General features: G+C 41.3%; 2 protein-coding genes across 25 annotated transcripts in view; both read left to right on the forward strand.

Moving 5' to 3' along the window:
- DLG1 (discs large MAGUK scaffold protein 1) overlaps nt 1–5750 on the forward strand; it is a 122463-nt gene extending 116713 nt beyond the window's left edge. For all 24 annotated transcript variants that reach the window (XM_027686169.1, XM_027686150.1, XM_027686152.1 and 21 more), the window contains 3 exons: nt 1673–1782; nt 2146–2237; nt 4038–5750. In XM_027686169.1, coding sequence (XP_027541970.1) covers nt 1673–1782; nt 2146–2237; nt 4038–4144 — 309 coding nt within the window. In that variant the 3' untranslated portion in view covers nt 4145–5750. The remainder of the gene's footprint in view (nt 1–1672; nt 1783–2145; nt 2238–4037) is intronic.
- Nucleotides 5751–8292: 2542 nt separating this feature from the next.
- Nucleotides 8293–27718, forward strand: MELTF (melanotransferrin). Its single transcript, XM_027686177.1, has 15 exons — nt 8293–8587; nt 10729–10883; nt 14509–14608; nt 15495–15677; nt 16003–16159; nt 17035–17102; nt 17840–18027; nt 18210–18390; nt 19334–19485; nt 19876–19972; nt 20824–21018; nt 22632–22788; nt 25232–25299; nt 25394–25581; nt 26374–27718. The coding sequence occupies exons 1-15, from the start codon at nt 8542–8544 to the stop codon at nt 26650–26652; spliced, it is 2214 nt and encodes a 737-aa protein (XP_027541978.1). The 5' UTR covers nt 8293–8541; the 3' UTR covers nt 26653–27718.
- Nucleotides 27719–27787: the final 69 nt, after the last annotated feature.

Genomic DNA, 27787 nt, shown 5'->3' on the forward strand with positions numbered 1-27787 from the left:
AAAATACTGTTCTAAATGCACTCTGCAAAGAGCAAAATAACATCCTTGGATGAAAACATGATAATTGTATCATGAAGTACTTGCATTTCTTTTCCTTGTCTTTCAAATCTTCACTTGAAAGGAATTTTCATATCCTCTTTTCTTTGGAATCACTAGCAGCTTGCAAATCTCTGTGTTTTGAGGTCACTGTTAATGCACATTCATTATTGATTTGGAATAAACTGTCACAGTTATATTCCATAAGGTCCATCCCAGGTGCTGTGCTGGCTACCTAGCCCTCCACCCTTTGCTCAAAATCCTTTGGCACTTGGCAAAAGTTGTTGGACCAAACACAGCAAATAATGTTTTATTCCAAAAAGAAAAAAGGACTAGGTAATGCTCTTAATTCCCAATTCCCAGAGCATGGGCCATATTTAAACATGTGGACAGATCAACATGTGTAGTAAAATACTCTGCTAGTGCATACAAACACCTTTTTTAAATGTTACCAGTTGGCATCCAGACCCATGGAGTGGATCTGGGAAACAGCTTCATCAGTTGAAAGCAAACAGATGTGTATTGTTCATGTGGGCAGAACACTTCTCTTTAAGAATTCCTGAAATAAAATTCCAGTTTTGTTGTGCACGAGATCAAATGTAAATGATCATGATGATCTCTTGTGCCAACAATCAGAAGTGTGTCAGTCACTTCAGGCTGCAGTCACTTCCTTGTTTTTCAATGTACCTTCCAGGAGTGATCTCGCAGGAGTTCAGGATTGGTGTTGTATGATATGAGTCGCCTTTGGTTATGTCCTGGCTCACAGAATTCTGCCATTCACATTAGTCTCCTGCTAAAGAAAAAACTTCTATTAATTCAGTCACCTGACAGTGTTTTTCTATAACTCTTCCTCTGTACCCTTCTAAAAGTGGTGCTATGCCAGATTAATCCTGTGCTACTCAGAAAGGAAGGAAACAAAAGTGTGCAAGGCAGAAATGAATGTATCCAAAATGAAAGGAGCTGAGGAATAGGAAGAGCCTTTGAGATGAGATATCCTAGAGAGCTGGAAAATTATAGTGGGAGAATAGTGGGCGAGAGGAAAGCAGCCTTAACACATTGTGTTCCAGCTGCTCAAGGAGCTGTATGAATCAGCCCAAATAAATGGCATTCACCATCTGTGATGTGGTATTCTGTATGTGGTACCTGGGAGAGGAGAGGGCTTGATTGCAGTTCCATCTAAGGTTCTATGGTGGCACATTTCTTCCCCAGCAGGGTTGGTTATTCCCTCAGGTATGCCAGTTAAGTCATCTGGCTCCTCTCTGAACTGGGTCTGTGATATGGCCACCTCCCTAAAACATCCTCAAATTATTAAAAAAAAATAAAAAATAAAGAACTTGTGTGCTGCTGTTGAGTTCAGCTGTTCCACTCTACGATTCTGCTTTGCTGATTGGGCACAACCACTGATGGAGAGAGGAAGGAAGAAAGAAGGGTCAGGAACATATCAAATGATGTTTGATCCCACAGAGGAGCATTGTGGGACCTTGTGCTAAAGTGGTGAAATCACAGTATCATTGATGCAAATGCTCTAATTTTGCTGGCTTCAGTGGACACGTGTTTCCTCTTCTGAATTATTATGTTGTGCTCCTATGACTTAAACTTTGCTTAGTTCCATTTTCCTTTTTCTTTCGCTTTTTAGGGTAAACATTGCATTCTCGATGTTTCTGGTAATGCGATCAAAAGGTTGCAGATTGCTCAGCTGTACCCAATCTCCATTTTTATTAAACCCAAAACAGTGGAAAATATCATGTGAGTAAAAGTAAAGTACCTCAGGCTAAATTGTTTGAGGCTGTAGTTGTATTTGAAAAGCCAACTGCAAGTTATGTGCTGATAATTGTAATATCTGCATTTTAAATGATATTCAGTTTCCTGTGTTTAATTTTTAGTGTCTTAAGGTGCAGTTTCTAATCCAAACTGAAGTGCCTGAGAACCAATGTCATTGTGTTAAATTCCATAGTGCCAGAACAGCTCATTTTCACTACGGTCTTCACTTAGCTGTTAGGATTAACCATCTTATTAGGGTTAATACTCAGACAACGGTTTAAAACTTTATTTCTAAAGACTCCAAGTATTTTATAGTAATTTTACAATATACAATGTTTTCAATTTCAGGGAAATGAATAAACGCTTAATGGAAGAGCAAGCCAGGAAGACATTTGAGAGAGCCATGAAACTGGAGCAAGAATTTACTGAACACTTCACAGGTGTGTTTTGCTTGTGAATGTTCCCTTGCCAGAGTTGAAATTTTATTGCTTGCTGTAAAAATAGTACTTGCCTAACCACTAGATAAGGCTGAACTTTGTTTTTCAGATGATCTGTGATTATTTTGAGGCATAGAGCCATCTTAGTACATCTACACCGATTTCAGTTTGATTAATTAATTTAATATACACCAAGATTTACTGGGAGCTTAATATAGGCTTTAAAAACTGTATGACTTTCTACCATTTTCCAGGATGTTGTTAAGCAGATGTTTGCTTTGTTGACATTTCATATGCTTGAAGCTTTTTATTTGCAGACCTGAGATTGCCCAGCAAAGCGGTCTGTAGGAAGTTGTTCATTAACTTTTTTTTTTTTTTTTTAATTGGGAAGATGATCAAGCTAGATAGTAGTGAATTAAGTCTCTGGAAATTGAACACTACAGCATTATGGTACTTAGGAAATCAAATTTGTGCATGCTGTGGAACTCACTGTAACAGCAAGGGATGGGCTGCAATCACTCAAACTGTGCTCATTCTTTGCATTGTGGCTTGTAGGGGGAGGTTGGTCATGACCTTCAGCGGGCTGGAAATGAGCCTTCCCTATTCCTGCCCTGATAGACAATTGCTCCTTTCCTTCCTCTTCCATTCTCTTTTGCCATGTTTTAGTGTTCACTGCCCCCTTCACCTCCTTTCTTTGCCCAGTTCCTTCTTCCACATCCTACCTGGGCAGAGCTGTGAATGCAGCAGTCTGCTCCAGCTTCACATAGGAGGAGGACAGAGCAACCAGCCAACTCCCTGCCCCAGTCTTTCTGCTGCCCTGTTCTCTGCATTTTGTGCTACCCAGCTGTCAGTTTTTACAAGATGGGAATGGAATGGTAGGAATAAAAAGGAAGTAAATTGCATGAAAGCAAAGCTTGGAAGGAGCAATAATCTATTGATGTATAGAAGAGTGAGTCTTGTCTGCCTCCAAAACTATCTTTCATGCTAAACTTTATTCTTGGATTCTTGACACTGAAATTGCGATCCTAATTAAAAAGGAGTTGCTATCTCACAGTGATTACTCTTCCAGGCTGAAATGTGGTAAGAACATCTCAAACTTCATCCTCATTTTCACCAGACTGTACTTTATTCTGGTATGTCAGAACACACCCATATTGGCTCACTCCTAATTTTCTAGCCTTGGCAAAAGGATATCTAACTTACACCATCTGAATATAAATTGCACTTTTAACTGTATAAGGAAGCCTATTGTCTATAAAACTTGAATCTGTTGGCTGGACAACAAACTCCATGAGTTCCTCCTCTTTTTAGCCAAAAGCAAAGGTAGTGTTAGCAGGGAGACATCCCAAGGTCAGCCAGCCTTGCTGCGAAGCTTCGGGATCCAGCTGAGGATTTCACCAAGCCTGACTGAGACTGGCTGTGTGAGGACACAGCCCTGTACTGTCTTGCTTTGTGTTGGAAACTCCAATGAAAGTTGGCTCAAAAAGAATACTGGAGGATGTGAATTGACTCAGGCAAATTGGAACATGTGGTTAGGAAAAGGTAAAAAAACCTCCTCAGTTGAGCGTATATATAGTACAGTGGAAACCACTTCCTGTCCCCAAGGATGTGCTCTGTGTGTCCTGCAGTACCATTCTGTGCTTCACTCCAGCACAGAAACCAGAAATCTCCGTGGGTGTCTGTTCTTTCAGCAATCATAAATCCTCTTGCCACTCTGAGAGAAAAGAACAGCTTGTGTGGAGCAGCGTGGGGTCTGTACAGAGCTGGGAAGGCTGATTGCTGATTGCCACATTTGTTTTGCAGCTATTGTCCAAGGAGACACACTGGAAGAAATCTACAACCAAGTGAAACAGATCATAGAGGAACAGTCTGGTCCTTACATCTGGGTTCCAGCAAAGGAAAAATTATGAAAACAGATTTTTATTTTTCATTTTCTAACTGACATCACCTACTACATCTGACGACTCTTAAGCCCTTCCAGTGGAGCCTGCCTCTAGTTCTCTCCAGCGTGGTTCATACCCTAACCATCACATTCTGCAGTTCCCATAATGCTTTACATTTGGTGTCTCTCTTAGTTTAAATAATTTGTATTATTGTGTGTTGTTGGTTTGCCATTTTTCAAACATGACAGTGGAATGGCCTGACCAGCTATTAGTTTAGGGTGGGGGTGGGAGGGAATTGCTTGGTAAAATTCCTTAATGTTTAAGGGAAAGTAACTTTCAAAGATTTTTCAAAAAAGCTTTATAGACATTCTTTTAAAATTTCATAACAATTGAAAGAAGAGTTGTATTCAAGGAAGTTGTAAATTATGAGTAACTTTGCACGCTTAACTTTAATAGCATGGTTTGGTCAGGGCAATCAATTTCAGGTTTTATTTTCTAGTTCAATTCTATTCTCACAGTATCTTTTTTTTCTTTCCAGGCAGTTAGAGAGAAACTTTCAAATTTTGAGTTCACATTTTCATTAAGTCCCATTAATACTCCTCAAGGGATATTCATTTTCATAATTTCATATGGATATTCTTATAATCTATTTTTTCATTTTTTGCCAATGAAATTACTAGGGACAAAGATGTGTAATGTTTTTAATCTTCCTCGTGAAACACTATTTATAGTGTATTACAGAAATTCTTTATAGATAATGGTCATCACACTTTTTGAGCCTAAAATATGTTTAGGTGCTATGAAACCTTGTATTTTTCAGAGGAATGCCAAATTTCCATTGGCAGTAATACAGAAAACAGCTGCAGAGATGGTCATTAGGGCAATGAGAGAATGATTCATAGCCTAAAAATGTGTGTGTTCTTAGGGGTCAGATTTTAATGAATATTTTACCCACAATAACTGCCTATTTTGTTATAATAAATATATATATATTAAACTTTCTTTAACTAAACTCTGTAACTATGGGAATTATTTTCTTTACATAGTTGCGCACACGTATAAATATATATATATAAAATATATATTTTTCTTTTACCACCTACTCCTAGCTTTTTGTTTTAAATAAAAAAAGAACAAATTAGAATTTACCTTCCTTAATCACAAAAAAAAGAAATGGGCTATGATGGCTGGGCATGAAGTCCAGGGAATATTAGTACAAGAAAAAAATACATGCAAGTTCTCCTCTTTTCTACAGAATTTCAGGTGTTTGTCTTCCCCCGCCCCCTTTGTAATATGCATGTCTTAACCAAAGGGAGAATTCAGAGACAACAATACATTTTATTTTTCTGTACGTGTTCAGCTCGGATTGCACAGGCACAAGATCTTCCATTTGCGATGCACAAAGTTCTGTGCTGAATGTTATAAATACCTTGTACCAAAATTCTCTAATTCCCGTATTATTTGGTACCTGCCATTGCTTGTTTGCAACTGATTGTTTATAAGAGGGATGTACTTATGGCAGTCGTGGGGCAGCCCCACAACCAAATCAGCTTTGGTTTGTAAAGAATTATCAACACTATCCATTCCATTTGTTAGAAAGAGGAGAACAGCTAATAAACTTTATTGTACAATATATTTGTCAAGTGTGTTTTTAATTAAAAGAACTACAGGTGTTGTAGCATTTTAAATTGACTCAGACCGTGAATGAAAATAATGGTGTTAGAGGAACACCAGTGACCAGACTGGGGCTGGTGAAGTTACTGCATTGAAAGCAGGTTTAAACATGTGATGCAGTTATTGCTGGTGTTATATGGAATGCTAATGAGGCTTACAGGAAGTCTAAGCTGTGGGTGCATGGCCCAAAATAGTTTGTTTTGCAAGATTTGGGAAGTTAGGTGGGCTGTCTTTCTGATACTTCCTGTCTATGAAAGTGCAGGGTGTACTGGATTGATGCAGCTTTTGATGAATAATGTCATAAATTTTTAAACATGTACTGTAGTCTCCCTCTTTGAAAGTGACTATTTGAGATGTCTAGTGAGACATCTTAAAAGACCTACTCTAAAAAAAGTAGAAATATATAAATCTCTGGTATCAAATCTGCAAATGCATCTGACATCTCTATATTGTGTACACTTCTTTTTACCTCATCTTTTAACCCCTCAGAAGGAGTCCTGTTCAGCTGAGTAGATCTGTGAGGAATTGCTCTTTCACATATTGGAGTGTCTGAGTAACTTTCACAGAACTTCACCCCAGACACTTGTCATACACTGGCCAGGTATCACCAAATACTCCACTCAGACTGAAGTCCACAGTAATTTCCTTGCACAGTTGTCATGCTGGAGTGAAAACAAGTCTTTGATCAAGAAAATCTAAACGACTCTGGTGTGTTTTCTTTGCATTTTTGGTTTTGTTTGTTTCTGATGTTGTCCTTGAGCCAGCCCTGTCAAAAAAGTTGATTCTGACAGCCCTGATGCTCCTAGTTGTCTTGTTTTATCTTATAATTGTTAGGATTTTACATTATTTAGTGTTTCTCTGGCTCTCATTTTTCCAGTATCAGGTGCTGATACGTCTTTGATTCTTGGGTACACTTTCTGCATTTTAAAGATACATTTTACAATATCTACACATCTCTTAAGCCTTCCACAACTAGATTAATTGGGAAATCTAAATGGCATCATACTGATGCATTACCACCCTTCTCCTGGCCCAGTGAAGGCACCATGAGTTTTCTTCCTGCCTGCTAACCCAGCTGGTTGTAATTGCTATACAGACACATACCTGATGAAGTATTTGTTACTCTCTATTAATATTGTAAGTTATACTAATTATTTCCTCATGGGCATTTTTTTCTAATTTGTGCTGAAAATTAGGTTAAGAAATTTAATATCTCCTTAAAGCACAGATATTCATAGAGTTAAGAATAAAATAGGAAAATTATTGAAATTCTCATGAATTGTGCTTGTGTGATTGTTTAGAGGGAGCTACATTCAGAATAGGGCACCTGCCTTCTGAACCTTTCTTGTAGAGGATCAGAAGAACCACAGGAGAGCCCTGCTACCAAATTCATGTCTTATTAATCCAGCCCTTGCAGTCTTAAGCAACTGGTGCTGGGGCTGTGCATCAGTCTTGTCATCTGTATACGAATGTAAGCCCCACTGCAAGCATCACAGAGGGATTCAGATGTTAATCTGTGGGAAGGGCACAGGAAGGATCCAAATAATGCATCCTTCAAGAAATTTGGAAGGACTCCAGTTTAGCATTTTAGACAACACAGGGACGATTAATTCCAGAGGCAGCCATAAGGTTTTATTTGGGAGGGAGATCTGGAGGGATCATTATGATTTCTTTTTTAAGTTCTTAACTTGAAATAGCAATTACTTGACCCAGCTGTTGTCTTACAGTTGCTAGTAAGTGTTAAAGCATCCTGGCCAAATTGCAGTCAGATAGCTGAGTAACTAACTGCTGGAAGCATCCATGCCACATTCCTGGCTGTACAGGCTGTGTGTGGGATGCACACAGCTCTCGGTGTGTGTGAGGAGTCATGGCAGGACACAGCCATTCTGTTGCTGGGTGCTGAGCTGAGCAGTGGCAGTCAGCAGAGCAAACCAGCACTCAATGGCTTTTATCTAAACCAAGTGTGTTACAGGCAGCTGAGCTGCAGTTCATTGACTAATAAACGAGTGCACAGAGCACAAACGAGTGTTGCTCTGTGAAAGCTACGCTAAAATTCACAGCAGCTTTTAACAGAGCTATTGTCAGCAAAGTTTTTACTTTTTCTGAGCCTTCTCTAAAACCTTTAAAAAAATCAGAATACTTCAGCTATTTTATAGCACTTGCTATTAAATTTCAGGAAATGTGCACTTAGCATGTGCTGTACCACCTGTATGGGCTTTGCTGTTGTAAAAGCCTGGGTTTCTGGTTATGGCTTTATGAAATGACAGTGCTGAGAATGTGGCATAAAGCGACCATCCTCTCTGTCAGATAAAGTGCTTACCTTGAGTCTCCTCCTGCTTCCTGAGCCCCATGAGTAGGGAATACACAGAACTCAAAGTGAGGATTTGGTTCCACAGCCCTGCCTCACCTCTGTGTACAGGAGTGTGGCTGTTTATCAAAGTCTGTGGGTGGTACCAAAGCAGTAACAACCTCATTGGTGCCTTCGATATTTTGCAATTTGCAGGTCTGATTTTTTTTTTCTTTTTTTGCAAGTGTAGAGGCAGTGTGAGGAGAGCATGCTTTCTTTTCCAGTAGTCATTACGAGGTGACGTGTACCAAGATAAGCAGGATAAATTGCTGAACAAAGTGCACCTGCAATTGAATGCTGCTGATTTTCACCTAAGACCAGGCTGGAGAGAGCACACTTGCAGAAGCCTTGATCTCTTGGGGTTCTGAAGGCTGGAAAAATCACAGATCCCAAAATTTTCACCATGAAGAGCTCTGGAAATGTCTTCTATCTTTTCTTCTTTCATGCTGGTAAGTGTCCTCTAAAAACTTTGGCTGTGGCATGGTGTCTCTGGGGTTCACCTCTGTGTGATGTGAGAGAGCAGAAGGAAACTAGAACCACTTCAGAACCAATCTCATATGGCCAGGAAAATAAATAGAAGGAAATAATAGAAAAGGAGTTGAAAAGATACCATTGACTCATTGGTATCAAATGTTTTATTCCCTAAGCACTGAATCTACTTCTGCTGCAGTAGTGTCTGTTTCTCACAGCAGTAAGCCATTCTATGACACTTACTTTGTAATGGTGAATGCTTTTAATTTCAGAGAGGCAAAATTGTGAATAAACTTGGGTTCAGAGACTGACCTGCTGTTTTATGATAGGAAAAGAGGCTAACTGCAGGCCTTGTCTGCACTCAAGCCCACTGCAGCTGGGTTAACTTGTAAGTAAAGAGCTAGGACATTGCCCAGGTCTGGCTTTCCTGTAACAACAAAGGTCAGCAGTTTGGAAAGGGAGAAATAATTACCTGTTTTTGATGAGTGAGGAAAAAAATCAACAGATTAACACTGTTTCACTATTTTGCCTGAAACACGGAGCCAAATGAGCTTTATTTCATGTTTCAGGTGTGTATGGCTAATGATTTCTTCATAGAGTTCATGCTTCACCTCCTGTGTGTGTATATCTAAAACCAGAATACTGAGGCTGAAGAATGGCACTTGGCAGATTTACATACTGAGATGCTGACACCCCAATTTAATTTCTGTTGGCTTGTGTTTATGAAAAGAAAACCCAAACCCTTTTATCAATGAAAACCGGGGTTCTTCTTTCAGCCCCAAGGAATTAATGGTGAAAATTTCACCCAGGCAGATGAGGTACAGGTTAAGTTTCTGGGAGGTGTGTTTTTATGATGACCCTGTCGTGCCTTTCTTCTGACCATCTCTTGTTTCTCAGAATTCCTGCAACTCAGAGGTGGGTAATTGTTTCTCCCTCTACTAGCACATGCTGCCATGAAAACTTCCTGTAAGTTTTCCAAGTCTGACTTAATGTTTGTTGACAGCAATAGAGTTGGCTCCGTGTTGCAGTGGAACAACAAGCCAAAACCACTGTTTCAGTGTCGGGTTTTTTGGCATCAACAATCTTGTTTAGTCTGCAGCCACCCAGTCAGAGAACGTGCGTGGGAGCACCATCGAGCACAAGTGGAGTAACTTTTAACTTGCGAAGTTGGATGTGGCATCTCAGCTGCATGACACTGGTGGGAAGTAGAGGGCCAGTTAGGAGTCTTAGAAAACCATGTGACAAATAGCTTGGAGCAGACTCCAGCTTAAAAACCAATATCATAGAAAAGCAGTAGAATGTTGTGCCCCCACTTACAAAAACGATCTGTGCCTGTTTGTCAGCATAAGCCATCCTTGCGTTTGTAGCCACACCGTTGGTGTTGGTGACATCTCCTTACAAGAGCAACCAAGTGTTTGGAGCTTTGGCACATAGGAGGGTGGTGTTTGGGCCTGCTGAAAGGCACCTTTCTTCACTGATTAATGGAAATCTCCACTACTAAACTTGAGTCTTTTCATTCATGGCACCGCCCTCCCCTTTTCATGGCTGTGGTTACAGTCTCTTATGAAAGAGTGTTTTGAAGGGACAAGTTTACTTTTTTAGTTTTCATAATAAGCCTAGTGGCAAGGCTCTTGAGCACTCAAGGTTGCTTTCCTAATTCAGACCAAAAAGGGCTGGGGCAGGACTCCAGGTACTAACCAGCAATAATTGAGACAAAGTTATCTTTAGACAGTCTCTTTGCTTTTGTAGTGTATCATTTTAAATGCTTCTGACACGAGAAAAGATGATGTGTTCTGCAGGGTTTTAAGAACAGTCTAGACACCCTGACCTATTCCATGGTGTCTGTATTTCTTATGTCAGAAACAAATGCCATTGGGTTTCAGTATCTGAGTCTGACCCTGTCTTGCATTCAGTCAAAAAAACCTTCAGTACTCGTGGTAAGCGAAATGAAAGTGGGAATAATCTCTAAAGTCCCATTGCTAAAAGAGCCCTGACTTTTTTCTGTTAGGGAGGAGAAGCAGAATGAAAGGCTGGCTCTTTGGGAGCCATTAAATGGTAAGCTCTGTTTTGAAGGCACTGATGTATTTTATAATATTTTCTCTTGGTGTTGTGTTTGCAGCTCTCAGCCTGGAACGTATCCGGTGGTGCACTCTCTCTGAGCAAGAACTTTCCAAGTGTAATGACATGAGTAAGGCCTTTAATGAGGCTGGAATCCTTCCCACTCTGCAGTGCACAGCAGGGGGGTCAGCTGCCAACTGCACCCAGATGATCAAGGTGAGCTGTGGGGGACAGGAGTGTCAGTGATTTAATTTCCCCATGTGCCTAATAATAATCCATTGGTGATGTACAGGGCTCTGTGGTGAGTGTCTGACCATCCAGGCAGCCAACCATAGGCTTCCTGGCACTCATGTCTCTGAAAAATCAAAGCATATACTTTTTAAAAAAGTCGTAATACTATTCATATGAACGTGAATGGCAGAATGGCCCCATGTCATCTGCTTGGCTGCTCACATATGGCCAGTCATTAGAAACACAGCAAAGGTCTTAAACATTTCCTCCCAAATGCTAATCTTTGATTTGAGAATTGTTAGATTTATTTAGCAGATATTTAAGAAGGGATGGAGCTATAAGATGCAGACAGTAGTTAAAGCTGTGCTGCTGAGCTTATAAGTAGATTGTATTTGATAAACTCTGGATCAAACTCCTATTGCAGGGTCCGGTCATGGAAATTGCTGTATATACAGATGAGATGAGTGTAAAACCAAATCAAATCTCCCAACACCAGAGTACAAGAGAGAGACAAAGCAGGAAGTGAGGTGAGCAAAGGGCACACAAACCCAGCTCTATTAATTCAACTGCCCAGAGTGTGCTCAGTTTCCAAAAGGAACATTGCTCTGGGGAAGGTTTGAAAGACTGAACGTGTGGATTTGCAAAATGCTGTGTGCAAAATAATTCCCTCTTTAGGAGGTGGTAGGAAGCAAAACGTGGATATTGGAAGAAATGTGGAGGCAGGTAATCATGGCTGCCTTCACTGGCAGAGTGTGGGGAAAGGGAAGGATGACTGACTGTGTTAATAAGTAATAATACTGTGTAGACATGCCCAAGAATCAGGGTTTTGTGGAGGAAATTAAGGCTGTCAAGGACAAGAGGTTCAGAGCAAGAAAAGGAGGTCTGGTAGAGTAGTTTGAAGGGATATGAGGCAGATGATTGTGGCCAGATAAAAGGAACAAATTTCAGAAATTGGTGTCTTGTAATTTTTGTCAACAGAAGCATAATGGCTGTCTGATTACTAAAACTACCTCATTGCCTCTTGATAAGTTCTGTTCTTGAGTGATGAAGACCGTATTGAAGAATGTTAGGAGCAGATATTGATATATATGTGGATCTTTCCTTGGGATTAGACAAGAAATACATTCTAATGTCGGATCTTCCCAAAAGCATTTGGCTGATTGCTGCATTGCACAGGGGCACCTGCCAGACTCTGCAAAGCAGATTATTGAAAGGACTGATGATTGTCTGCTTCTGAAATACAGAGCTCCCAGAATTGCATTTGTAAGCCATTGCAAGCAGCAGACACCTTTCTAAAAACCTTGGATTCCTATAAAACTTGTTTAGCTGAACTCAGAAACTTGCAGGCAGATAGCATGAGTAAGTAGCTTTCTGATAAAATGAATTTTCAGTGTAAGGCTTCCGACAAGACTTTGTCCTTGAGACCTCTTTTTTTTTTTCTTGTGCTAATAGTAATCTACTAAATATTTAAGCTGGCCTGCTCTGTGTAGGACTGTGTGGAACCCCTGTGTCTGCATCCGCACTGAACTCTGATCTTTGAGGCCAAAAGGAGTGGGACACCACGGCTGAAGAGGCAGAGATATGTTGTTCTATAACATTCCGTAACTTGGACTTAGTCCTGTGAATGTGTTAGCACATGGATAAGGGAAAAACCCTTTTTGATTGAAGGTGTTTAAAAATTGAGAAATGTCTAAATATTTAACTAGGGAACCTGACAATATTTAGTGTGACCAGAGCTGTTCTTCAACAGGTTTCTAAACACTTGTGGTAATTCTCAAATGTTGTGACACACAGCAATAAAGTTCCTCTGAAAGTAATTAATAAAGTATTACCACCACACATATACTTATTAAAAAAGTCATATGTGGAATAGTCCCCACAGTAATTGTGTGTATTTGAAGGAGAGGCCTGTAGCTTGTAAACTAATTCATGTTTTTACAACATTGAGGCATTTTTTGTCTTGTTCTGTTCTGCTATTTATACACAAGCTATTGATCGGAGGCTCTGCAGCTAAACAGAGCTCAAAGGCTCAGCTTTCCAATCAGAAAAGTGCTTTTTGACATGGAAATATAGCCACATAACAGTCTTTGGCTCTGTGGCCAGCCTTTTTCATTTCATCTGCTCTATTTTCTGTCAACCACCAATTTTAGAGGCTCATTTTGTTTTCCTGAGGGTAAGATCCTTCTACCTCCCACCTCCTCTCCTTCTCACTGTCGGGTGTTCCTTCTAAACAACAGGCCATATTTGATTCCTAAGCTGCCTTGTGCTCTGCCCTTCACCAATGGAATATCACATCTGGTTATTTCACAAAGATTGTGTCTGTTCTTTAAGATGCAAATATGTCTGAGCCCCAACTCCTCTTTAGGTTCCCTTAGATTCATTCAGCACTCATTTCATGAGAAGCAACTATCAGGACATTGATTATTTTGGCTAATTAATGAATATAATCTTTTTTCTCCGTTGAACCAAACAAATAAAGGATTTCAAATCACATGACAACTTCAAATCTGGTCTAGCTGTCCACATCAACATATTACCTATGCTCTCACGTGATCCCTTAAAAAATTTCCAAGCTTTTTATATGTCTCAGCCTGTGGAAAATTGCTGTGGTGTGCTGGGCAGCACAGTCCCAGCCCTGCTTTAACTAGTGCTTTGCAACGTCTCAAGGGATGGGTGAGCTAAATTACCCCCTCCAGTGCCGAGCCAGAGGTTAAGCAAACTGATAAGAAACTTAGAATCAGCTTAGAAATGCAAAAGGTCACACTGCTGATTATTTTGTCAGCAATATCTTGTCTCTGTGTGAAATGCCCTCTCCTGGCTCCCACTAGTTTCAGTACACAATGGGAGCTGGGTTCAGCTGGCCACAGGTGTGTGTACAGCAGTTCTCTCAGCCTTGCTGCTGAGGGAAGTGTCATCCTGTGCTATCCGGAGCAATCCTGCAGCAGGATTCCAGCCAGCTTGGTGTTACAGTCAACAGAAAAGATATGGTGTTGTTGGACACCTTCCCAGCAGTGGATGCCTCAGATTTGTATTCCCCCAGTTTTGAACAGTCTTTTTAGATTCTTTCCTCCTTCTTGGAAGCGCACTGCCATCTGCTCCCTCCTCTGCCTGTGCGTGGAGGTACAAGCCAGTGTGCTTTAAGGTTGCTTTTGAGTACACTTTGGCATTCAGATTTTGCAGCCCCAGAAGATACTATTTTAAACTATATGTGTATGATGTCAAAACTATATTTACTTTATTTAAATCTTCAAGCTTTGGGGTACTAGCTAAAGATATGGATGAAACTCCAAATCGCTGGGCCTCAAGATTCATCACAGATCTGCAGGATCCATTTCTAAGGTTGCTTTGGGCCATAAAGACTAGTGAAGCCATCATAGTACAGAGCTGGTTTCTGCATTGTTTCTGAAGGAAGAGCACTTTTGAAGTGCTAAAATCCCTCTTGGTAATTATTGTTCAGAAATTTGAGTGCCCTTAAAATAACTGTTTGGAGAGAAGAAAACACACAAATGCAGATTAAGGGGCCTCCTCTTCTAAATTCATGTGTACTCTAGCTGTTGATAAATACTGATAATTGAGTTTCAACATATATTCTGCCCTTGTGTCTGCACAGGATGATTTGGCAGATGCAGTGACACTGGACGGCCGTTCGATTTACCAGGCTGGAAGGGAGCATGGTCTGAAACCAGTGGTTGGGGAAGTATATGACCAAGGTATATTCTGACTAAATAACTTTTAGATGACTTAAAATGCACGAGAATTTACTGTTTCCATTTTATTTGGGGTCCTCCCCTTTAAGACTCTAAACAGTAGGTAGTGGTCAGGTTCTTTCTTAGTTGCTCCTGCACATCACTTTAAGAAGGAAGAACTCTGGAAGCAGTCTGCAGGCAGTCGTGTCCCACCACTCTATTTTGAGATGGAGCTGGATTTGGTTTGTAGCTGGGTCTAAGTGTCATGTGGTCAAAGGCATCCTCAGAAGTGCTTGTTGGGCACTTGAGGTCTTGGATCATCTACATCATGACTTGGGTGAGGGAACTGTACTTTGGCTTCTCAAAACCAAATGGGCCTCATGATCCAGAGGCTGGCTGTCTCCATTACTCATGTTATGAGCCTCAAATCAAAGAAAAGTGAATGAAATTTAATGATTAAGTCAAATTGAATGACCTTATGGTCACTTCAGACCCTCAACTCTTGACTCTTTGAGTTATATCAAACTGTAAAACAAAAAGAATGAAATGAGCTCTGGTGCTCCAGGGATGTCAACCTGCTCTGCTGTATCAAAGTTAAGATCAACTGGAGAATAAATTATATTGGTTTCAATTCAATCAAAATATATTTAGAGTCATAGAAAACTTCTTCCAGAAAGGAAAAGCCGGGTGACCTTCAAAGTTAGAGCAGATCGCCTGTGGACTTTAAGACAACGCACACTGAAAAAATAATGGGGGACATTGATTCACAGTCAGCAGGTTCTCACCAAGGATGTGAACAGTGTGACTTGCCTGTGGGCAGGGGAGCCACAAGAGGCCACAAATCAATGTATCTCACTGTAATGCTGATGTGAGGCTACTTATCTTGCTTCTCTTTCTTCCTACGCTGCAGAGATTGGAACTTCTTATTATGCTGTGGCTGTGGTAAAGAAGAGCTCCAACATAACCATCAACAGCCTGAAGGGTGTGCATTCCTGTCACACAGGGATCAACAGAACTGCAGGCTGGGATGTGCCAGTGGGTTATCTGACTGACAGTGGGCGCCTGGCAGCAATGGGATGTGACCTTCCAAAAGGTAAGAGTTACAGGGCAAAGATCTGTTCTTCAGCAATGCCTTTCTGAGTGGTCTTGGGCCCCTGTGTGTGGACAGAAACGTGTGGTTCAGCTGCTCTTTTGTTCCTTGGCTTTGATGATGCTTGTACCAGGGAATAGACCTAATGTAGGTCTGACAAAGACTGCAGGGTTTTTGGTTTTTAAACTTGGAAACCATCTTTTAAGAAAAAAATTACTTATGCCTTCTACATCTCTTCAGAGATATGCTGTGTAGATGTGTTAAATTGAGATTGTAGGATCTTGTTTTTTCATGGCTGAAAAATGTCTCATTCTAATTTTGCTTTTAGCTGTAAGTGAATATTTCAATGCAAGCTGTGTTCCTGGAGCAAATGGTGTGAACTATCCCCAATCCCTTTGTGAGCTCTGCATAGGGAATTCGACTGGAGAGCACAAATGCGAACGAAATTCCCAAGAGCAATACTATGACTACAGTGGGGCTTTCAGGTAAAAATCATGTCTCTGTCAATTTTTTATCACTGTGCTCTCTCTATAGACACCAGTCTAGGCTTCACTGACTGGAAATTGAAGCCATAGAGCTTCCAGTTTATCTTGTTAGAAAATCTGCAGTTTTGTCAGGACAACCATGCTTTTAACCTAACTGAGCAAAAGTAATTCTTAACCCACTGTTTCAAGTATTAATACCTGAGTATTAAAACTAAATGGATATTTAGCACATATACGGGGCAGGAAAAGCTCTATTTGCTGTTTGTTTTGTCCAGCAGCTGTTGGTACAATCAGAATGTTTGTTTCATCAGGCTTTACTGACTTTATCTTTCCCAGTAAAACCTGATGGCCCTTGGAGTCTGAGAGCTGAACTGTTGCCCTACTTGGCTATTTCAGTCATCCCACCTCAGTGGCACTGAATTTTCGACTTGCTCTGCCTCCATTTTTGCACACCAATCCCTTATTTTCCTCTTTTCTCTCTGTGTGCTGTGTTGGAGCTCCCAGTCCCTGAGTAATAGCATTAACTGAGCAAAGGCAGAATTTGCTTACAAGAAACACTTGCTCCTTCCTGCACATTCCCCAAAGGATTGTGTGACTGCCTTAGACAGAGAAAGTGTCCTGGACAAAAAAGGTCATGGTGTTTGTCCCAGGCAGCACTGAACATGTTGTCCATGTTCACCAAATGACAATGATAGTTTACTTCATGCTCTAACAGCCACTAGTCTCTGCCTTGAGCAAAACTCTCAGCACAAGGAAATAGGTCAGTGTCTGTGTCTGATGGAACGGAGCACAGAGCCCTCGGGCTGTCAGCAGTGGCCAGTGCACAGGAGCTGGGTTTTGTAATGCATCTTTGTGCTTGGATTTATATTTATTAGGTGTTTGGCTGAAGGTCCTGGAGAGGTTGCTTTTGTGAAGCACAGCACAGTGCCTGAAAATACAGATGGTGAGTAATCCTGAAGCTTGTTGAATAACGGCTGCAAGGTCTGAAATACAGTGTCTGTAATAACAGTATAATATCAAATGTTTGATGTATTTTGAATTGAGGAATCAGCAAATAAATGCTGTGATAATGAAAACATGTACCCACAGAGGTGTGCACCAGGAGACAGAGTCCATGGGATTTTTCTTTTTCTTGATAGTTTCAGTAAAGGTTAAAGGCTAGAGGTGGAATCTTAAGCTGCTTTTGGAAAGAGAATTTCAACAGCAGTAAATTATTTTTATATAGACCTGGGCTGTTACATTGCTCCAGCCTACCAAGGGATTTCAGCAGAGACTAGCAGAAAGTTAACAAGAGGTTACCTGCCCTATCTGGCACTATGTGAAAACCACCTTGACCATATCATTGCTTTAATATCATGGACCTGTCTGACCCAGGGGAGAGAAAAACCAAAAAAATGTTGCCCATGATCCTAAACTTAGGGATGCTCTTGATACTGCTGCAGACCCCAGTACAGCTCAGTGCAGTCTCACAAGTGTTAAGTTGTCTGTCATCTCATCAGACATAAAGAACTAAAGGACCCCAAAGGTGCACGGGGTGTGTTTGCAGTCAGGAATAGCTCAGAGATGCTCAGGAGGTGTGTCCTGTTCCACGTGTGCAAGTGATGTTTAGAGAAGGCTTGGAGCCAGGAGCATCAGCCCCACCTGAGGTCTGTTCCATAAGCATGTCCTCTCTGATTCCAGGAAGAAGTTCTTTCTTGTGGGCCCGGCGGCTTCGCTCCCGGAACTTCCAGCTCCTGTGTCGCGATGGCAGCAGAGCTGAAGTGTCAGAGTGGAGAACCTGCCACCTGGCCCGAATCCCAGCTCGCGCCGTGGTTGTGCGGCCTGACACGGATGGAACAGTTGTCTTCCAGCTCCTAAATCAGGGACAAGTAGGACACCATTTTTTCATCACTGTGTTGCATTTTAGAAGGGTTCTCCCACCCGTCTTGGTAAACTGAAGACAGGATATCTGGGCACCTTCGGCTCTGTGGGGTTTGAAGGGGTATGGGATGTCACAGATCCCAGGCAGAGGGATGTCTGACAGGTGCTTTTTTCTTCTTTAACATTACAGCAAAGATTTAATGGGGTGGGTGCCAAGTTTCAGATGTTTGACTCTGCAGCCTACGGTGCCCAAAATCTTCTGTTCCGAGACTCCACGACAGAGCTCGTTGCAATCACAGCTCAGAATTATCAAGCATGGCTGGGTGATGAGTATCTTCATGCCATGCAAGCTCTGAGCTGCGACCCCAACAGTAAGTTGTCTGTAGATTCCTATTTATAACCAAGAACAAAGATAGGTGATAGCAGAGATCATGTTCATTCTGGTTTTTCTCCTCACTCTTGGAGGGTTATGGCAAGATTCCAGTCTGATCTTTGAGCTTGCAGAAAGGTCACCTTTTGATAGAAACAATATCACATTGCAGAATACTTTCCTGTGCAAATTGACACACTCTGTGTGTTATAAGATGCAGGCATTTTTTATCCTTTCTGGTATATGGAGACATTAATCTGGTAAACTGCTACTGTTACTTGGTACTTAATTTCTTACCTGCTGACAAGGGGAAATAATAATGCACTGCTGCACAAATCCTCAGGTAGTCTATAAAAATGTATGAATGGGTTCTTAGCAGAGGATTTCCTCCAGAAGCTGAAGGAAATCCTCAGTTGCTCTTTACTGAAGCGTTATGGTCTTTCCTACTATTAGAAGAAAGTAGAAATTACTTGATATGCCTTCTGGGAAAGTCAGAAAGACAGGTTGTAAGAACCTCTGCCTTAAGAAGCTTAATAATCCTGCCAGCTGAGCCTCCAGACACGCTCTGTGCTGCAGCAAAGCCCCTCACCTTGCAGACTTGTGTCTTGTGGGCACTGCTCCGTGACTGTCAGGGATGAGGAAGCCTGTGTTCAGGGGGACTTTTTGATGCACTCAACTAACACATTATGGCTGTGCTTAATGGGCAGCAATTGTAGAAGTTGTTGTTCCTTTGCTATGGATGGGTTTGCAGTGTGAACATAACTGCTAATCTGGAGCGCCCTGGTTCCTGATCAGGTGGAAGTCTGAGCTGGAGGGATGGGGAGCAACACAGAAGCAAACATTTTCCATAACATGTGTGGGATGTGTAACAGGGGGCAGAGTGAATCCCTCCTTGTCTATTGAAAAGAAAGTGAATGTATTATTTGCTTTTCAATTTTGTGCAGCGTTGCCAGAAAGCCTGAATTGGTGTGTTGTATCCACTGAGGAGATTTGGAAATGTGGTGAAATGGCCGTTGCCTTTAGGAAAGAGAATTTGAAACCAGAAATTCAGTGTATTTCAGCCAAGACAAAGGAAGAGTGCATGGAGCTGATCCAGGTAGGCTGCTACAATCCTTGTGCAAGAAACCAAATGAACAGAAACTGCTCCCTGCTGGGTTAGAGATACCTGTGTGACCAGTAGGAACACTGGATTTCAAGGAGGTAGCTCAGGTAGTATGGATGGGCCTGAACCCTGATGATCTTCAGCTGTGATGAGGGCACTGTTGCCCATCTAACTGAAGCCTGTATGTGTGAAATCTCCTGTCATTGTTTCACTGATGATGCTTCGTGCACATTTTGGAAGTTTTCTTTAGCAGTGTATTGCTCTTTTGCTGTAAGCCTTGCCCTTCAAGGTCCAACAGGTGTGATACTCAAGGTCTCATTGTTGTAGCGGGGAAAGTATCTGCTGTTTTTTCACAGAAATCCTACATTTTCTTATATTTTTCAGAAAAAGGAAAGTGATGCCGTAGTTCTGGGTGGAGCTGATATTTACACAGCTGGGAAGACATATGGCCTTGTACCAGCTGCTGGAGAAAGTTACTCTGGTAAGAAGGTCAGGAAACATAAATATAGACCTTATTTTTCCAGGTTGTCTGAAAACAGCTCTAAAAGCACAGCCCTTTGTCCCTAGCCTTGCTGGGAATGCTGTTTTCAAATACATGAGAATTATAACCCTCATATCATGGATAGATGAGGAAATAAGTATGAGATGAGACTTCTACAGTGAGTCAACTTTTATCTGTCCTGCTGCAGGACCACGTTGAGTCTTTGACAGTTTTGAATCTTGTAGTTCTTTATTTGTCTTTTCAATTCTGCAAAAAAATATTTACAATGGAAAAAAAGCAGTATTCACAAAGTCAAAATATTTTTAACAGAAACAAAAATACAAAATTACACAGTAGATTCTAGTTAAAAGCAAATTCTTCCTGTCAATATGGCTGCTTCAGAGTCACCAATGAAAAGTGGCCTTGTGTCCATGATGTCACTTAAGGTAGAGTTTCAATATTGTGCAAAACTCATTGACGTTTTAATACAGGTTTGAGGTTTTCACATAAAAATAACTTCTTAAAGCAGATTTGCTAAGTGACTAATGACCCAAATGTTGTTTTTCAGAGGGATGTATTTGTAAGAGCTGGCATTAACAAGAACACTTTCCTGTCTGTCTCTAGTTTACTCAGCTCAGGTGCAGCAGTGCCAGCTTACAGGCTATAGGTGAACGCAGCAATGTGAGGTAGTAGAAGTGAAGAGTAATTCCATGTACATCCATACTTCCTGACTAGCTGAATGTTGGTGCAATTAAGTTGGCACCAGATAAGAGTAATGAATCTGTAGATGATCACTAAGCAGTGGAAATGCTGAAGGGAAGCTGTAATGTGTTGTGTTTTTTTTCTCCAAGCTAATGACAGCAGCAATGCATACTATGCTGTGGTGTTAGTGAAACGAAATCCGTCCAATGCATTCACCATCAGTGACCTGAAAGGGAAGAAGTCCTGCCACACAGGACTGGGGAGAAATGCTGGATGGAATATTCCCATTGGCATACTAATTAAGAGGGGGATTATTAAGCCCAGAGACTGTAATATTCCTCAAGGTAAGACAACAGTACTACATATCAAAAATACAGTAATAGTTTAATGATAAACTTTAATTAGGGAAGTAAGTTTGATATTTCATAGCTCTGTATTAACCATATCTGTTTGTGAAGGAGTATTGTGTTTTTAATATAACAATTTGAAATTTTAAGTTTGCCACCAGAGTGGACTACTGGAGGGGTCTAACTGAGAATGTTACATCTAACACAAAAGTATTCCTTTCCTTTATCAAAAAATCAGTGATTAATTCAGGTTGGACAGGACCTTTGGAGGTCATCTAGTCCAACCATCTGCTCAAAGCAGATCTGATAGTTCAGATTGCTCAGAGCTGTGTCTAGGGAGGTTCTGAGTAAGTCCTAGGATAGAGATTACATACATCATCTCTGGACACTGTCCCAGTATTTGACCATCCTTGGTATAAAGAGTTTTTTTCTTGTACCTAATCAGAATTTCCTTCCTGTAACTTTTTGGTTCTGTTACTTCTCATCCTTTTGCTCTGCATCCCTGAGAAGGATCTGTCTTTGTCTTCCTGAAAAACCTGCTATGTGAATGAAGACAGCAATACAGTGTTAGTTGTCTTATCTCCAGGCTGACCAAACCCACTTTTCAGCCTGGTAAGTGCAAGTTGTGCTCCAGCTTCTGAGCATCCCACTCTCCTCCTACCGTATTTGCTCTGGAATGTCCATGTCTTTCTAGCACTGGGAGCTCAGAAGTGGCACAGATGTCAGAGGAGAACCATTGCTCCCTGACTGCTCCATTAACACACCCCAGAATGCCATGAGCTTTCATAGGCACAAAACTATGCTGATGACACTTGATCAACCTGTTGTCCACCAGGATCCCTAGATCCCTTTTTTGTACAGAGCTGTTCTTCACCCTGCCAGCCCCCAGCCTTCCATGTTCTTACCCCATGCTAAAAGCAGGATTCTGCATTTGCCTTTGTTGAACTTTGAGGTTCCCATCAGCCTGTTTCTCCAGCATGACCAGACCCATCTCAATGGCAGTCCTGGCCTCAGTGTATCAAAATGCTGAAGTTTATTCCAGCTTTCAGAAATGCATTTGAAGAGTCCATTGCTTTTTGTATTCAATCAACTTATTATGTTGTCTTGAAAATCCTGCTTTCACACCTGACTGCCTTGGTTTTTGCTTGAGGATATTGACCCAAATCAGATATCAATAATAGTCATAGAAAATACAGATGTATCCTCTCTAGGAAGTAATTCCAGCTCTGGGATATCATTGCTGTAAATGATGTATCTCTTCATCTCTGTCCGGAATTTTACTATGTTATTTTCAAACTGCATTAGGTAGTGAAACAATGTAGCACAACAAGAAAGGGATCTGCTACTATAGAACTCCAGGTTCTAATTTTGCTTGCCTATTTCCTATCTATCTCCTGGGAAGCTCTTTGGTTTCATTACCTAGTCAGCTAAACAGTGCTTTGAAAATATCTTAGAAGTTCTAGTTTGTGAATTCCAGTAAGGCAGCTGTAACTCCTATTTCTAGTGTTCTACTGAAACCTGCATTGGTTATAACTTCATGATGGTATAACTGCTTTTTTTTGTGAAGAGTCCACACTTTTCACTACTTGTGTTGGTTTGTCTTTCCCCAGCTGTGAGTGAGTTTTTCTCTGCCAGCTGTGTGCCTTCAGCTGAGCAGGACAATTACCCATCAAAACTCTGTCAACTCTGTATTGGGGATGAGAGTGGAAACAATAAATGCAGTGCAAGTAGCCAAGAACGTTATTACAGCTACAGTGGAGCCTTCAGGTAACTCATACATGTGATTGTAATTTGTCAGTTTGTCAAAATGCAAAGAGGACCTAGTTTCCATCCCAGTAAGCAAACAGTGGTTACAGCATGTGCTGTAAATGAGGTGGGACGTGTGTCCCCAGATGTCTTCCCCAATACAGGTCACTAGATCATGTCCAAGCCTTTTGCCACCTTCCTGGTCTGCAGACAATCAGACCAACAGCCCAATCCATCTGTCTGAGTACACAGCACCCACCCAGTGAGAACCAAAGAGATTGTCATCAGTCTCCAGTTTTGCTTTAATCTAGTGCAGACAATCTGCAACTCTGAGTGGGCAGGTCATCCACAGAGAACTCCAGCAGGGAAGCAGGCACACAGTAGCTAAGATCTGGCTGCTGTAAGTCCACACAGAGAGTGACAGGCTAGTGGCAGGGAGCCAGGAGTGAGTGTTCACTGCTGATTCATTGGTGGCTGTATCTGAAAGTAGATTTCTGGACAGCACAAACAGCTCTGGCCAATGTTCAATTACCAAATCCTCTTCAAATCAAAATATATTAAAAATGCAGGAGGAAAATAGTACAAAATGGAATAAATACATTTTGTTACTGTGTACATGTACATATGGGGCCATACCCAAAGACTGTGAAACTCTTGGATATGGAACAAGCACTTCCTTTTCCTGACCTTCACCTCTGAAGGTAATGGTGCATGTAACAGCTGGCAGAAAGCCATCTTTTTCCTTCAGAGAGGAGCCTTCAACAGCAGCTGCCTAGTAAATAGTGAAGTGCTAGACTTAGATTAACTACTTTTTGCAAACCTATTTAGTTGTGTCCAGCTGCTCTGCTGTGGTACATGCCTTGCAGGCAAACTCCAGATCCTCTGCTGTATTTTGTGGAATAACAGAGCCAGCTCCCAGTCAGCAGATGAACGAGCAACAAATGCCATTACAGGCTGTATGAGCCTTGTTCATATTCTAAGCTTGTGCCTTTGATAATAGTGCCCATACAGTCAAACTTTATATGGAGATCACTTTTTGGTTTTAATAGAGAAGATGTTTAATTCATTGAGTGATGTGGAAAATTTTAGGTATTTAAAAGGTTAGGATTTGGGTGAAAAAATGGAGGATCACAGTCTTCTACAAAGTAGGGGTGGGTGGGTGGGTGGGTTTGGCTCTGACACTTGGGTGATCCTAGGTGAGGAGGTAATTGAGATGAGCTTAGAATTCACCTCCAGATTTTCTTCAACTCTGGCTGTCTTCAGACTAACTAGACTAAAGGTATGAGAAGGCATTCAGTTTGTGTATATCCTTCTGCCTGGGGCAAATTAAACTGTGCAGAGTAGTGAAAAATCTGTCAGGAACAGCTTTTTCTGATGGGGAAATGCACTGAACAGCACCTGCTGAGTCCTCATTCTCTGCATGACAGTGTCAGCCACAGGGCGATAAGACCTTTGATTATAACTGCTGATGTTAAACCAGGTGCAATTGAAATATATGTATTTTTGGTAACTGTTAGCAGTGATAACTTTCCCTCACATTTTGTACTGCATAAGCCATGCACAGTTACAGCTTTATATTATTTGATTGGTGGGTTTAATTATCTCGTTTTACAAAGTGCTTCTGGAAAACATTTGTAGAATAAACTGCAAGGTACCACCATTGAACTGTTACCCACAGATCATCTGCCACCACACACTGCCCAAAATACCTGGGAAGATAGATCTCTTTGCTAGTTCACCCAGCTCACTGTTTTGAGGTTGATGTTATTTATGTATTTCTTCCTGAGTGGAGCAATTACCGTGCATTTCTCCTGTCTGTTGACTTCATATTTCAGGCTTAACACAAAAATCTCTGAACAGCCTGTGGTGCCTGTTGCACTGTGCACTAGAGAACACCACAGGGTAACATGCTGGTAAAGGTGTGTGTTCTATACCTCTGCCCTGGCACTCTCTATAATGGGATACCACACTCATAGGAGAGGAGGTGACTTTTAGGGTGCCCTTGGCATGTTGGGCTGCTCCTCCTTCAGAAAATTAGAGGAAACTGAACTTAGCTCTGGAACAGTGCCCTTAGCAACTGCAGTTAGATTAACTGGAGATCTCTAATGTGTACAGGGCTGTAAATGCTGCACTGACTATCACATAATAGGTCTTCAATTTCTTTGCTCATCTAATACTGGCCTTTTCTGTTGTATCTCACACTGTTTTTAATACCATTTTTCTACTGTATTCCTCTCTTAAAATTCTCGATTCAGAATATTTTTTTAATGCTTTTCAAAGATGTTGCTTTTCCCTCTTGCAAGATGCTTAATTTCTCTGTTTTTTCTTATTACCTTTGGGTCCAGTACAGTTTTTTACAGGAATGTATGTAAGAAAAGTTGTATTCTAAACCTATGAGTTATATAAAAAATGTGGTTCACATAAAGATGCTTTGAATTGAATTTATATCTTTGACTTCCTTTAGGTGCCTGGCAGAGGACTCTGGAGATGTGGCCTTTGTGAAGCACTCGACAGTGTTTGAGAACACAGATGGTAGTTACTTTTACACAGCTTTTTATTATACTTCATTATTTTCTCTTGCTCTAAAGCATTCAATGAGTGACAATGACCAGTTTCTTTTTTTCAGGTAGTAACACTGATAGTTGGGCCCAAAACTTGAAGTCCAGTGATTTCCAGTTACTGTGTCCAAATGGTGCCCGTGCTGAAGTCACCCAGTTTGCTGACTGTCACCTGGCTCAGGTGCCAGCTCAAGCCATTATGGTCCACCCAGATATCAACGTTTTTGCTCTATATGGACTACTGGACAAAGCCCAGGTATTAATAATCCATTTATTTTAGGGGGGAGTTTTATATGGTCTAACACAGTTCAAGGATAAAGACAACAGGACCATTCTGCCATATCATGGCACTGTGCAGAGCCCTGTTGTTGGGAGTGTGACAGAGAAGGTAAAATACAACCCATGTCATTCTCCCAGTAAAACCACCCTGGTGCACAAGGGATTTCAACTTTTTACCCAGCCACTGGTTGCAGTAGTAATTTTCCTGGAGCTTAAGGTGTTTTCCCATGACTTTTCCATGTTTCTACATGACTTCGAGGTCTACAGGGAATAGAGTACATGCTAACGCTTTTCCATTCTGGAATTTTTCTAGGAGTGCAACAGAACACTGCTGGGTATATTTATGCTGCAGCCTGTACAGGGTGAACCATCTGCCTGGCTGCTTCAGAGAGGTTCCTCTCCATACTGAAGTTAACTTGTTCAAAAGCAATACTGAGTATCTCCATGCTAGGATTCAGTCATTTCTGTAACTCCTGGGCAGACAAACCCTACATTACAGAACAACATTTAGGCAGAAGAATTTTTTTTAAAACTACAGCTTTTTCCAGATAGTAACTAAAAAACCAGAATCACAATTGCTGTTCTTGTAATTGCCCGTGGCAGAATTCTGTCTAATCTACTGGAGCGTCTAAAAGCAAACGTGTAAGAGATTCTGCAATTGTGTATGAATTTTTCATCTACAAAACACTTCCTACCGTCTTTCCTGTTGAACAGGAGGAATGTGGCACTTAATCTTGCAAAATACTGAAATATTTTCCATTATTTTCAGGTCTACTTTGGAAATAGCAACAATGGAAATGGATTCAAAATGTTTGATTCTTCAACTTTTCAAGGAAAAAACTTGATCTTTAAGGATGCTGCTGTTGAGATTGTGCCATTACGAGAGAAGAGAACATACACAGAATGGCTGGGGAGTGAATATGTTGAGTCCCTCGAAGGGATGCAAACACCACAGTGCTCTGGGGCAGGCAATAAGATAACACAGTACTCCCTTGTGGCTGCAGTCATTCCCCTTCTGGTTTTGTGTCAGATACAAGGCTTGGACTAGGACGGTTCAAATGGCAACTTCCAGGCCACCTCTGCCTGACCACCTTCTCTTCAGAAAAGCTGTTTGGATAATGTGCTGTGCTAACATTTGAATGCCTCTCCTGCCTCTTGCAGGGCAAGTGCCAACAGCACCTGCTTTTCAGGAGAGTGGGATGGGGCTGGAAGCTGCCCTATCTGTGTGGATGGAGTGGAATTTGTGGCAGAAGCCAGCAATACAGTATCAACATGGTTTACAAGATCAGTCCAAACCTGGAGCATCTCTGCCATCGTTGCTGATGTTGAACCATTCAGGATTTCCAAGTATTGTTAGATGGATACTGGGTTTCTGACCTGTAGAAGAATTTCTGCATGTTGGAAGGCAGTATCAAAAACCTTGTCTAGTGAATCCTCTCTGGCCTCCTGGCTGGTAAAGTTCAGACTCCACATCCCTGCTTAACCCATCCTACCCAGTTCCTCCTGAGCTCTGCTCCCATAGACGTAAGTGCACAGAGGATGGACAGGCTGCAGACAGAGACCAGTCTAGAATACAGCTGAACAGCTGTGGACAAAGTCTTCCACCCTCCAGTAGAAGAAAGTTGGGGAAATTTCCAAAGACACTGGACAAAAAAGAAGCCCAGAGAGACTTGGAGGGGACTACCTGTTGGCAGAGAAAAGGACAAAGCCATATGTGAGCATCCACTGAGCTTGTTGACTTGACCACACCCAGTACTCACAAGATGTCCTGTGATCTTTAATCTGATGCAGTCTCCATCAAGAACCTTGTGGCTCTCCTCCTTCCACACAGGGCTATCCTGAGTGCCTGTGCATGAAACTTGTATTTGCTGTAGGTGAAACAAAAGTACTTCACTTCTGAGTAACCATTTCTGTTTCTACTGGCTATAGAATGTGAATTTCATTTTTATCCATAGCTGCACTAACCATGAATGTTGCTGTACTGCTGTCAGGCACTGTCCTCCTACCTGCCTCATGATCCTGGGATGAACAGACATTCAGTGTAAAAACAGATAATAATCATGTAAATAAGTGAAAATAACAAATAAATATGAGAAGTAATTACACTTTAACCACACCTCCAGCCTGATAGCTAAACTACTGCTTTTCTGGGACATGAACATTTGTGTTTCCACTTTGCTGCC

Source organism: Neopelma chrysocephalum, unplaced genomic scaffold, assembly GCF_003984885.1.
Source record: "Neopelma chrysocephalum unplaced genomic scaffold, ASM398488v2 Primary Assembly neopelma1_70, whole genome shotgun sequence".
Taxonomy (NCBI): Eukaryota; Metazoa; Chordata; class Aves; order Passeriformes; family Pipridae; genus Neopelma; species Neopelma chrysocephalum.